An 11,921-nucleotide genomic window follows, 5' to 3' on the forward strand; every position below is an offset into this window, starting at 1 on the left:
AAAACATTTGTTCCACTTTTCCTGGAACAAATGGCATTACACCCTACGAAGATCCCTTCTCTTCCTAAATGCCATTCTCCCAGGCTCCACCCTCAAATCGTCAGGAATTTCTGAACCTGCAGTTAGCAACCCCAAGGTATATTGATACAATTAGATAACATAAACAAAACAATTTTGTATTTAATCCAGAGCATTAAAACAACAGACTGCTGAAAACTATTGTTCTCTGCAACTTCAAAGATTTATTATTATTATTATTAAATAATGATGTTTTTACCCCAATGGATTTAGGATGGCATTTTGGAGTATATATACATATATACAACAGATACCACATCCAGATTCACGGATTTGGCCATATTGAGAATTAAGATTATCCTGATGATATGTACAGTCTAATTATTTTTTTTTTAAAGGTAGGTAGCCCCGTTAGTCTACTAGAGCAGCAAAGTTCGAGTCCAGTCGCACCTTGGACTTGCCAAAAGAAAACCTTCTTGGTCTTTCAGAAATTACTGAACACGAATCTTGCAGCTCTGATGTAAACTAACTTCCGTTTAAAATCGTAGATATGAAAAGGAGCTTCTTGGCTGATCCTGGCATTTACGAGCCTTCCTGTGTAGATTTTAACGAACCAAAGTGAACTTCGCTTTCTACTCGAAACTGCCACTCAGCCACTGCGCAGGCGCTGCTCCTCATCGCCCTCTGCCACCTCCTCACCCAGCTCCGCCCCCAGGAAGCGGAGCTGCTGTCCTGTCACTCCCCGGTTACGGGAAAGCTCCCGCCCCCCGGAGGAAGGCTGCGGCTTTCTCATTCTCGCAGTTTTCCCCTCCGCGGCCTCGCATGGAGAATGGGAGCCCCCGCAGGCCCTCGAAGCGGCCGCCGCCCCCTTCTGCTTGTCCCGAGGCGAGGTCGGCGAGCGGCGGGGCTTCTCGGCCCAGCCGGTTGACGCCGTGTCTGTGCGTGGTGGGCTTCCTGGTGAGCTGGGCGAGGGTTGCAAGAAAGGGGGCGGTTCTGCTGCTAGGAGGGAGGAGGACGACTGTCAGTGGAGGCTGTACTGCTGGGCCAACGAGCTCGGCGTCGGAGCTCCTGAAGGGAAGAGGTGCCGGGGCTGAATAAAAACCTCGTTGTCCTCTAGTCTCGCCCCACGGGTGACTAGTCTCTGCTCTCGAGATCACTGTGGAGGCTTCGCTTCTGCTGCCATCCAGGTTCCAGCGCTGATTTAAGCCCCGCAGGGCATCGTCTCAGCCGTGTGTGATGAAGCAAAGCATTGTATTCACATACACAGAAGGTTTTGGGGAGATGATCCAGATGCAGATCTCAAGCCCAGATTCTCACTGGATGACATTAAACCAGGCACATTTTCTCCATGCTTAAACCATTGCAGAGTTAACTTTGCAGATTAAATGGAGGAAAACTGAACCATGTATTTCACTCTCAGTCTCTTGGAGGAAAGGAAGGAAGAGTGAATCATATTAGAATAGAATGTAAACATCAGTCTTTCACTCTGACACACAAACAAGGTGAATATACACATCCAGATGTAAAACTTTGTGGATTCCTGAATAGTAGTAATAATAATTTTTATGTATATCCCACCCTCCCCGCCAAGGCAGGCTCAGGGCGGCTGTAGTTAGTCTGTTGCCTCATTATGATACTGGGACACTTGGTAAACTCAGCTTAATTAAGTGATGAAGCTTTTTCTAGACTATATCTGTGCCCACATAGTGCATTTTTAAAAATTAAGTGGGGGGTAGTATTGCCCAGTCTACCCCACCAAGCAATGCCCACCATGCCTTCCCAGAGAAGTTCTTCCTTTTGAACATAATAATATAATGGAATATTCTCATTCAGAACTAATATTTAGTTACTTCATTTATACCCTGTCTTTCTCCCCAATCCTCTCCTACATTTTATCTTTGCAGTAACACTGTCAGATAGATTAGGCTGAAGGTGTGTGACTGGCCCAGGGACACCCAGCAAGCTTCCTTGGCAGGATTAGATCCATGTCTGACACTTTAACTTATTTATTCCGTAACTGCTATACCAGACTAGCTTTCAGTATCTGTATAGTTCTAAACCTGGCCTCAGAGAGTGGCTCAAGAAATCTGCACAGCAGATCAAAGTACAGAAAGAGCACATGTTTCTACAAATGAGTGTGCATCCTAGGGCTTGCCAAAAGAATCTTAAATTTTAAAAAAGGGGATAAATATAAAAGATCTTGTGAGGTTACCTCATGAGATTTGGACAGCCATCCCAAATTGCTGCTGTACTTTCATTTTGAAGCCTGAGGTAAGGACAAGCAAAATCAGAGTGGAAGAGAAAAGGAAAGAAAAATGGGTCAAAAGAAATGAGATGGAGCTGGAGGAAGAAAGGAAGCAGGGAAATGAGGAAAGCTGTCAGAGGGAAGGTTGGACAGACCAAAAAGAAAGTGACAGATGGAGGGAACTGAAGAAGGTAAGGTAGATGAGAGGGAACAAAGGAAGCATGGGGGAGAGTGAAATGGGGCTGTGAGAGGGAGGGAACAAAGGAAGCATGGGGGAAAGTGAAATGGGGCTGTGAGAGGGAGGAAACAAGTAAAACTCAGCATAGGAGGAGGAGATGTCCTCTGAATATCAAGCCCTGGTGAACAACAGAGAAATTTTACTGTTTTCCTGCTGTGTAAACAGTCATTTTTGATAGCCACTGTATGAAATAGAGTGCTAGACTGGTGATATGACCAAGGCTACAAACTGAGTAGAAGTGGTATTTTATAGAAAATGTTTGTAATAAAAAAAAACTTCACAAAGCGCACTAAGCACTCTATTAAAGGGCACAAGAATCATCTCTATTCCATAGGTTCATACTGATCCCATTCCCATGGCCCAAGAGAAGTGCTTTGTATTGTCATCCTAGGATCTTGCAGAAGGCCCATACCAAAGCATATTTTAAAATTGCAGCCGAGGTCCAAAAATGTCTATTCAGTGGATCTCATGTATGAGTATAGTCACTACTGTCTCATTTGGGGGACAGTTAGGTTTTTTATTTTCTTCTGCTGAGCAGAATAATAAAATGCAAAGTACTGAAAAATACAGCATGCTAAGTTTGGTGGTGTGGAAAACGTGATAGGGAACTAAATGACAATACCTTTAAAATGCTTGATTTTGGCCTTCGTTAGCTTCACTAAAAATCAGCATTTGTCTGTTTTCAGGATTTCTTTGGTGTCAGCATGGTTGTCCCCTTACTAAGCCTTCACGTCAAGTCTTTGGGAGCAAGCCCAACAGTGGCAGGAGTGGTAGGTAAGCACACCCTACGGCTTTATAAGCAGATAAGGATGGTGAGTCTGTTGCTGTGATCTAAAATGTAGGCCTGTGTAGTATGAAAGATGCAGACTGGATGGGTGAGTGGAGTGTGTTATGATTGGATGACAGCTTTTATATGCTGTACTGATACAACTAAGTGTCTCATTACTGTCTTTTTAAGTCCAGTAGGGAGACTCATTTAGCTGTACCATCTATTGACATGTTTAAACAGTGCTGAAAAAAGCTTTCTGAGTGGCTATTCCAGAAATGGTAGATCTTCTTGATCTAGAAGAATGTTTGTCAAGCTTCCTACCCTCAGATTACCCTTTTCGTCTGCACATCTCTGTGCCTGTCACCTGTGGAATACCTAAAACTGTAGACTATACTGCGGTGTATTCTGCTTCTCTAGTCTTCTTGACAGACTTGCTAAATAATGAATATATCCCTAAGGATAAGGAACCAATATTTAAGGAACCAATCTGACCAGGCAACCAAGAACTACTATCCCATCTTGAGCCGGGGAGATACTTGTTGAAAATATATTGCAAAATTTCTTCTTAGTAATATCATTATTAGATTTTGAGTAATATCATTAATATTTTGTTTTCTATGCATTTTGTACTTCTAGGGTCTTTATATGGACTACTGCAGCTTTTTTCCAGCACCTTGGTGGTAAGTTTGTGTTCCTGGACCTTTTAAAAATTGCTGACTTCAAATGGCCTGGAATAGACCAATGACAAGACTGTTGCATTTGAACACTCTTGGTTGTATCCTGTCCATTCAAAGAAAGAGTCTGTCCTCCAGACCAAGGCTCCTCAACTTAGCAGAAGGGAATTGCAGGCTCCAAGCCTGCAGTCCAAGTTCAAAATGTGCTTAGTTGATTTGCTTCTTGGGCATCCTTGAGCAAGTCACTATCAGTCTAAAGGTAAATGCATGAGTAAATCAGGTTTATTATGTAAAATTCTGTGCAGGGTGAAAAGTACTGTGGAAGAGACACTGTGATGCCATCCCTGACCTCTGGATAGACCAGGCTAGCCTGATCCTGTCAGATCTCAGAACCTAAGCAGGGTCAGCCTTGGCTAGTTTTTGGAAGGGCAGCCTCCAAGGAATACCAAAGTTTGACTCGTGACGCAGAGGCAAGCCATAGCAAACCACCTCTGAAAAATCTCTTGCTTAAAAAAACAAGTTTGGTTCACCACCTAGTGGGGCATAATGCTAAAAAAGCTAGACAATCCTAGGATCTCCTGAGTATTCTACACTCAATTACATATGTTAATTATTACTGTGATGCAAACATTGAATATAAGGGGCAGTTTGGAATTGGGTGAGCAGAGAAGGCAAGTTCAGGGAAGGTTTCCCCTTCCCTTTTTTTCCTCCTTTCTTTAAATTGGCCCATATATCATACCTCCATTATTTTTAAAATTCATGAGTGAAGAGCCAGTATGGTCTAGTGGCTGAAGTGTTGGATTAGGATCTGGGAAATTCAGGTTCCCATCCCCACGTGCCATGGAAGTGCTGAGTGGCCAGTCACACGCTCTCAACCTAACCTATCTTACTAGGCTGTTGTGAGGATAAAATGGAGAAGACAAGAATGATGTGACCCACTTTGAGTCCCCATTGGAGTGAAAGGCAGAATGTAAATAAGTATAGTGAATAAATAAAAAGTCTGAAGACTGTTCAAACTCCTAAGCTTTTTAGAACCAAGAAAAAGTAATTCAATATTTGCTGTGATGATAGAGACAATAGAGAGACAGACAGTGTGCGAAGAAGAGTTGGTTTTTATACCACACTTATCATTACCTAAAGGGGTCTCAGAACAGCTTACAATCACCTTCCCTTCCTCTTCCCACAACTGACACCCTGTGAGGTAGGTGGGGCTGAGAGAGCTCTGACTAAGAACTGTGACTGAACCAAGGTCAGCCAACTGGCTTTATGTGGAGGGTTGGGGAATCAAATCCAGTTCTCCAGATTAGAGTCCACCACTCTTAGCCACTACACCAAACTAGCTCTCTTCTATATATGTTGTCCTTTTCATTGTGGATGGGGGGAGGGTTATAATTATAAGGAATTGACTAATGTCAGGTAACTGCTATATAATTCTTTAAAAGAATATTAATTAGATCACCATGAGTATTTATATTCCAAAATTTGCATTTGCGCACACTGAGAGTTTATAAACAAATAAATGTTTTTCCTTTTTATTATCTCCAACACTTTTCTATATATACTGTCAATTTCACTTGTTCAGTTAGATAACACACAGCATTTTCAGCTGTTCAGCTGAACTGCATAAGCAGTTCTGTTCACATTTCTCTTATAAACCAAAGTAACATAATAGGGAGTATATAAAATGTTTATAAAAGCATTATTATCCTTAGATAAATCAAGTCCAAGGTATTTAATCATTTTATTTCTAACTCAGAATCTACATAGCTTCAGAAACAAGCTGCGTATAGTATGTGGTTAGGAGAGCCAGTTTGGTGTAGTGGTTAAGTGTGCGGACTCTTATCTGGGAGAACCAGGTTTGATTCCCCACTCCTCCACTTGCACCTGCTAGCATGGCCTTGGTTCAGCCATAGCTCTGGCAGAGGCTGTCCTTGAAAGGGCAGCTGCTGTGAGAGCCCTCTCCAGCCCCACCCACCTCACAGGGTGTTTGTTGTGGGGGGAAAAGGTAAAGGAGATTGTGAGCCGCTCTGAGACTCTTCGGAGTGGAGGGCGGGATATAAATCCAATATCTTCTTCTTCTTGAATTGTTGTATAGAAATAATTGACAAATATTGGGCAACACTGAAATTATCATCACAGCACACTAATAAAGATGAATAATAACTTAATTCAGTTTAATATGTTTTCATATATTTAAACAATAAATATACAGACTGCTTATAGTAGACATCTGTGATTAAAATGCTTTTTCTGTTTTATCCAGGGGTCTTGGAGTGATATAGTGGGAAGGCCCTATTGCCTACTGTCCTGCATTCTATTCAGTGCATTGGGTTATTTTGTCCTTGGCATGTCCACAAATGTGTTTTTATTTGCTGTTGCCCGAATTATTGTTGGTAAGTAGCTGCTTGGCTTTTTAGGTCCAAGTCCAGTTCATCTTTAAGTTGACAATAGGAATCATCGATCATTTCATTGTATAGCTGAGAGAAAAAGAAACCGTGAATAGCTAAATGCAGTAGATGTAATCCAGCCAAAGTTAAGAATTTTGACGATCCATTTTCTCAGTGGGGCAGTCAAGCAATATTTCTTCTCCTAAGGTTCAAGATAATTTAAAATGGCCTCTGCTTGTATTGTTTCTCTCTGCAGCCTGTGCTCTATAATGTGGGTTCAATAGTTTGTGGCTGTATTACGTTAAAAACTTTTCTTGTTAACTTGTAGGAATTTTTAAACATACACACTCTGTTTCAAAAGTTCTCATTTCTGACTTGGTTTCCGAGAGAGAGCGCCTTCTTGTCATTGGACACTTCAACGCAGCCTCCAATTTTGGATTCATTCTTGGACCAGTGGTTGGAGGGTACCTTACCGAGCTAGAGGGTGGCTTTTACCTGACAGCCTTCATCTGTGCTTCAATTTTCATCTTGAATGCTGGTATGTTTGGATTTTTGCACTTAACAGCTTGTGAAAGTTGATGGTCATTTGTAATCGTCATTTTTTTTTAACAGAGAGTAAAGTTGTTTGCAGCAGTACAGATGCTCAAGATGGTTGCATATTAGATACATACTGATGGGAAGCCATCACCATGTACATGTGTTAAGCACAGTATTAGTGGCTACTCTGGGTTTGCAGACCCTTTATTCATCACACAATACCACTTAAGAATAGAAGATGGCTTTGATTAGGACATGGCTATTTTTTGACCTCCCAGTTTAATTTGTTCAATGTTCTGAAGGATCTTATATCTGTGAACCAGGGTTGCTGATGTTTTCATATTTTGTGGGTGTGACCTGAGACCTCATCTAGCAGGGGGTCCACATAATGTTTAGAAAGGTTGTATTTTTAAAAGGCTTCATAAGTCTGTGCTAAAACAGTGTATGCATAACAAACTGTGTAACTAGATTTTATACAAACACTAAAAGCTTTGTTATCTGGCTATTGTGGTAAAAGGGCATTGTTGGTTAATCAAATCTGCAGTATACTCAACTGCTACCCAGAGGACTTTGCAGCAGTCAAACCCTACCCCATTGGGAACACCATGGCAAGCAAATACAGTCTTGCCATGGAATCCCAGGCAGTTTATTTTCTGTTGTTTAATGTTAACCCTGAGGTGACGAAAGCTGTGACCAAATTTTTCTCTCTTATGCTATCCGTATATTGCTCTTCTGCTATGCACTAATGTGACAACTGGAAAGGTTTTATACCTTTTAATGCTGTTTTATTAGTGATATGATGTTTTTTATTTATTATATGTAAATGTTGCTGATAAGGTCTGTGTTTTAAATGTATTGTTCCATTGACCTCCAGTCAATGGAGCTTATTTTTGATAAAAGGATCACCATGGTGACATCGTTCCTCCACTCCCCCACCCCCAAGCCACACAGCAGGCAGATAAGTGGATCAGCTGCCCAGGAATCTTCTGGCAGAGTTGGCTCCCAAAAGCTCTAGGCATACTGATGGGGAAAAAAGACACCTGAAGATAATATCAGCTGGCAGTGCTGTCTGCCAGAAGCCCCATAGTGGTTGGAAGAGTGGGAGTGAGGGATATGTGTGCCCAAAGACATGAGAATAGGCTGGCTAAGGGGAAGTGCTGGTCAACTGAGCATTCTCGATAACCCAGCACTGGATAACAAAAGTTTTTACTGTGTTTTGTATGCCACCTTAGGCAGTCTTTCTAAGCAAGCTGTCCAATACATGTTTCTAAAATCTGGGCATTTTTTCTGTGAAGAATTGGCATAGCCCCATCACAACTAAAAACTCCATTTCTGTTTAATACACTGTCTGGTCTTACAAGTTATGTGACTATCCACAATGAAGAATACCTTTTTGGATGACCTATATTTGATTCGCTCTGCTCTTCAGCACTAACCCTTTTTCTTCATTATACTGTTGTTGTTGTTTTTTTAAAAGTGTGAACATTATCAACTCTCATTTGCACAGCTTTGTAATGACCAGAGACAATCCTTAAGTTTGTGCCAATGCCCTTTGCAGGACTTTGCTGGATGCTGCTATCGTATGAAGAAAACACTAATGGTAACGAATGGATCAGGAGCAAGAAAGCAAGATCCAGTCCCTCAGCAGAAGCAAAAGAAAGCTTGCAGGTTATATCTGTATCTCATGAAGCTGCAAAGTGCCATATTCTTACCAGATCATCTTGGACTGAGGTGGTATCTATGCTGAAGAATCTTGGCAGCATTGCGAGTTCTGATCTGTGGGATATTTTTCTTGTACGACTGCTGATGTCTATTTCAATAATGTTGTACCATAGCAACTTCGTCTTGGCACTTGAAGAAAGGTTTGGGATGAAGCCTAAACTCACTGGCTACCTCATAAGCTACAGCAGCACACTTGGAGTAGCTGCTGGCTTCCTGCTTGGACCAATTGCAAGATTGTATCAGCACAATAACTATGCCATTTTATTACGATCTACCATCCTCACTTGTTCATTGCTAATGCTGTATTCTGTATCAGCCAGTATATGGACAGTGATCCTGTCCTCCACTGTTCTGGCGTTTTCAACCACAGTTGGACGTACTTGCATTACTGACCTTGAGTTGACTCTGGGTGGGAACCAGGCCAGTGGCATGCTCATAGGTATTGGTCAATCTGTGTCAGCTGTGGGCCGCATAGTTGCCCCTCTTCTCTCAGGGATTGCCCAGGAGTTCAGTCCATGTGGGCCCCCCAGTCTTGGAGTTGTGTTGGGGTTTGTTGCTGTTTTGATCATGTTTTTTAATCAAGCACGATACTGTAGCAATAAGGATTCCAAACTGAAAATTGCGTAGTGGACTATTTGTTGTAGACTTGAATGAATAGCCAAGCAGTGAAGAAAAATGAAGGTATGGTATCAAAGATCTGAAATGCTGACGTTCCAGTTCATGCTTTCAGGAAGTATGTTGCAAAGTCTTCTAAGACCAGTTATTTGTAGACCCGACCTTTGAACAGAACTGCAGTAAGCGTAAGACAGCTAAAGAATGTTATAGTCTCTAGTGCAAACAGAAAGTTACTGAGCATTGCTCTAGCATTTTTTAAAAGAGTCTGAAAGGACTCCAAATGTTTGATACCATCAACAGTTAAAGAGTTACTACAACTGTGCCATTACTAGTATACCTGACATTGGAGAATGGAGCTCATGAGGTGAGCCTCTGATTTGGAGGTAAAATCAGAGTTCAAAATATGACGTAGATCCTGAAGAGATGCAGACAGTTGCTGAAATGGATGCAGGATGAGACTTGAGGCTTTTCCACAGTGCTGAAGCTATTCCGCACACACAAGTAGCACAAATACCTGGTTATATATAATGTGTCTGTATTTTCCTCCCCTATTGCTTTCATCCTTGCTTTGGCACTCTGTTAGCATTGACTGTTGTACTGGAGTAGGAATTTTTCTTCCTGGGATCCAGCCGCCCTAGAGGTCACAAAGCCACCGCTGAAATACACAGAAAGAATAACATTTGTTGTGCCTTCAAAGCAGGCTATCATACCTGCCCCTTTACTTCCTTAACCTTTTGTTTGCTGGTTTTTTTACCAGGGTTGAATTTTCTTTCCGATGGTGCAAAGTGCTGTCTTCCAAAAGCCTTGTAGGTGTCTCTTGTATTTGCCATGGAGAAGCAGAGCAGGAAGGAGGATTGCCCTCCCTCTGCAGCAAAAAGAGCCTTGGGCAGGTTTTTGGCTGGAGCACCCTCTCTCCCACTGAATAAAGCCAACACATACACTTTCAGGAGGGTTCAGTTAGCTCATTTTTTCTAGGTGTTTAAGTACCATTCATTTGGCAAGCAGGGACAAAGGTTTTGCATGGCATATTAAAGTGTGATAATAAAATTACATTTGGACTCTTGTTTAGTTAGAATGGCTTTAGGGCAGGGCTGCACAACTGCAACAAGCTGAATGTAGGCGACCAGCTTTGTGTTATACCTGCAAGGTGTACAGCAGTGCAACCCTGAATTTGAACTCCAAGGCAGACAGCAAGAACCAGAGGATGATTGAGCACCTAGACAGCTGTTTCAGCTTGATTAATTCCACTTTAATCAGGCCTGCTTGAATATTTCACTAAATTAAAAAGAATGTGCTTTATAAAATTAGTGTTATACTTACTAAATGGGCAAAATAGAAATAAGCCACATATCTTTTAAGTCATTTCTGTAATTCCAAGCACACTCAGTTGAATCCAGTAGAAAACACCTGCGGACAAAAGGGGATGATTTTTCACCATCTCCCCCTCCCCCCGCAGCAAAGCTCCAACTTCTCCCCCCCCCCCTTTGTATGCTGTACCTTGGGGAGGTCCATTGTTTCTCAAAGAAGGATTTGGGGGGGGGGGAGATATGGGGTTGTAGTGAAAATCTCAGTCTCCTGATGGAAATATCTTCTGTCTGAATATTTTACACAGGATCTAACCCATTTATTTGGAAACAAATTCCATCAAAACCAGTGAAGCTTAGGACATAGCTATACATTGCACACAAAGGCATGTAACCAGAATGTGCTTTTGGCAGAAGGCTTTCAAGGATGGGGGAAGAACTTCAGTTAGGTAGCTATAATGACTTACTTCTGGGTAAGTGTACATGGGAAACCCTTAAAGCGAAATACAACATTCAACTATGTATGATCCTAAACAGAAAGTTACAAAGCTGCTTATAAATTATATAAATCCAGAAAATCTACTTGGATTGTTTATATTGTGTATTATATACACTGAGGAAGACTTTGTTTTGTTCTGTTTATATATATGTGGAGTATTTGGGACAAAAAACGGCCTGTGAAAGTATGGTCTCAGGGACTTATTTTAGGGGAAAGGGGTTAAAGCCATTGGAACCAGCTTTGAATTGTTTTCTCCAAAGTTGTATTGCTTAATTGCACTAAAATATTTAAATGGGAAATAAAAAGAGAAGGATGTCCACTTGTCCTGTGTGCCTCCATTGTTGTCCACTTTTTGGTCCAGCTGGTATAATAATGTATCTTGCATTCCAAATTATGGATCAAGTTTTAAATTTGGAAATCTAATTACTTTTGAAATAGGACAGCAAACATTTTAGTATCTCACTAGCTCACTGATTTTATATTCAGTAGATGCAGCAATTACAACCTTTTGTGACCTCCAGTTCAAAACATACTACACAATATGTAATGATTTAAAGTTTTAAGTGTGTATTTCTTTAAATGTTGGGTAAATGGAGGTGAAAGAGGGGGGTGAATGAGTGAGGTGATTGGTTGGTGACTGAGACAATATGGGCAGAGCTAAGAAGTGTGTGTGGAGAGAGAGAAGGCAGAAGCCAGTCAGCCAGCCAGAAGTTAACAGTCAGTTGTGGTCAGTCAGCAGTCTACAAAGTCTGAGAAGCAGTCTTCTGATTAGAATCCTATATCTGTGCTGTAAAAGGCATTAAGATTCTATAGAAGAAAAGTAGAAATACTTAGAGGACATCATAGTGGCTAGAGAGTCAAAACCTAATATGGTCAAAGTGTTATAATTATGTGAGAGTCAGAAGATGATAGA

At 41.4% G+C, this 11,921-nt stretch overlaps 1 protein-coding gene across 2 annotated transcripts; it reads left to right on the forward strand.

Moving 5' to 3' along the window:
- The first annotated feature begins 768 nt into the window (after positions 1–768).
- On the forward strand, positions 769–11,332 carry MFSD9 (major facilitator superfamily domain containing 9). 2 transcript variants are annotated; one of them, XM_060233795.1, is made up of 6 exons: positions 769–975; positions 3,188–3,275; positions 3,907–3,950; positions 6,208–6,337; positions 6,660–6,869; positions 8,427–11,332. In XM_060233795.1, exons 1-6 carry the CDS (start codon positions 841–843, stop codon positions 9,215–9,217), a joined length of 1,398 nt encoding a protein of 465 aa, XP_060089778.1. In that variant the 5' UTR covers positions 769–840; the 3' UTR covers positions 9,218–11,332. The 2 variants fall into 2 exon arrangements, with proteins under 2 accessions (XP_060089778.1, XP_060089779.1); XM_060233796.1 differs by having other exon boundaries at positions 776–956.
- The last annotated feature ends 589 nt before the right edge of the window (positions 11,333–11,921 follow it).

This window comes from Heteronotia binoei, chromosome 3 (assembly GCF_032191835.1).
Source record: "Heteronotia binoei isolate CCM8104 ecotype False Entrance Well chromosome 3, APGP_CSIRO_Hbin_v1, whole genome shotgun sequence".
NCBI lineage: Eukaryota > Metazoa > Chordata > Lepidosauria > Squamata > Gekkonidae > Heteronotia > Heteronotia binoei.

Bases quoted from the DNA above. Each gene is read 5' to 3' on its own strand.
- MFSD9 (XM_060233795.1), top strand. From the start codon at position 841: ATGGAGAATGGGAGCCCCCGCAGGCCCTCGAAGCGGCCGCCGCCCCCT. The intron at 3,276-3,906 runs GTAAGCACACCC...TTGTACTTCTAG, and splicing joins AACAGTGGCAGGAGTGGTAG to GGTCTTTATATGGACTACTG. The intron at 6,870-8,426 runs GTATGTTTGGAT...TGCCCTTTGCAG, and splicing joins AATTTTCATCTTGAATGCTG to GACTTTGCTGGATGCTGCTA.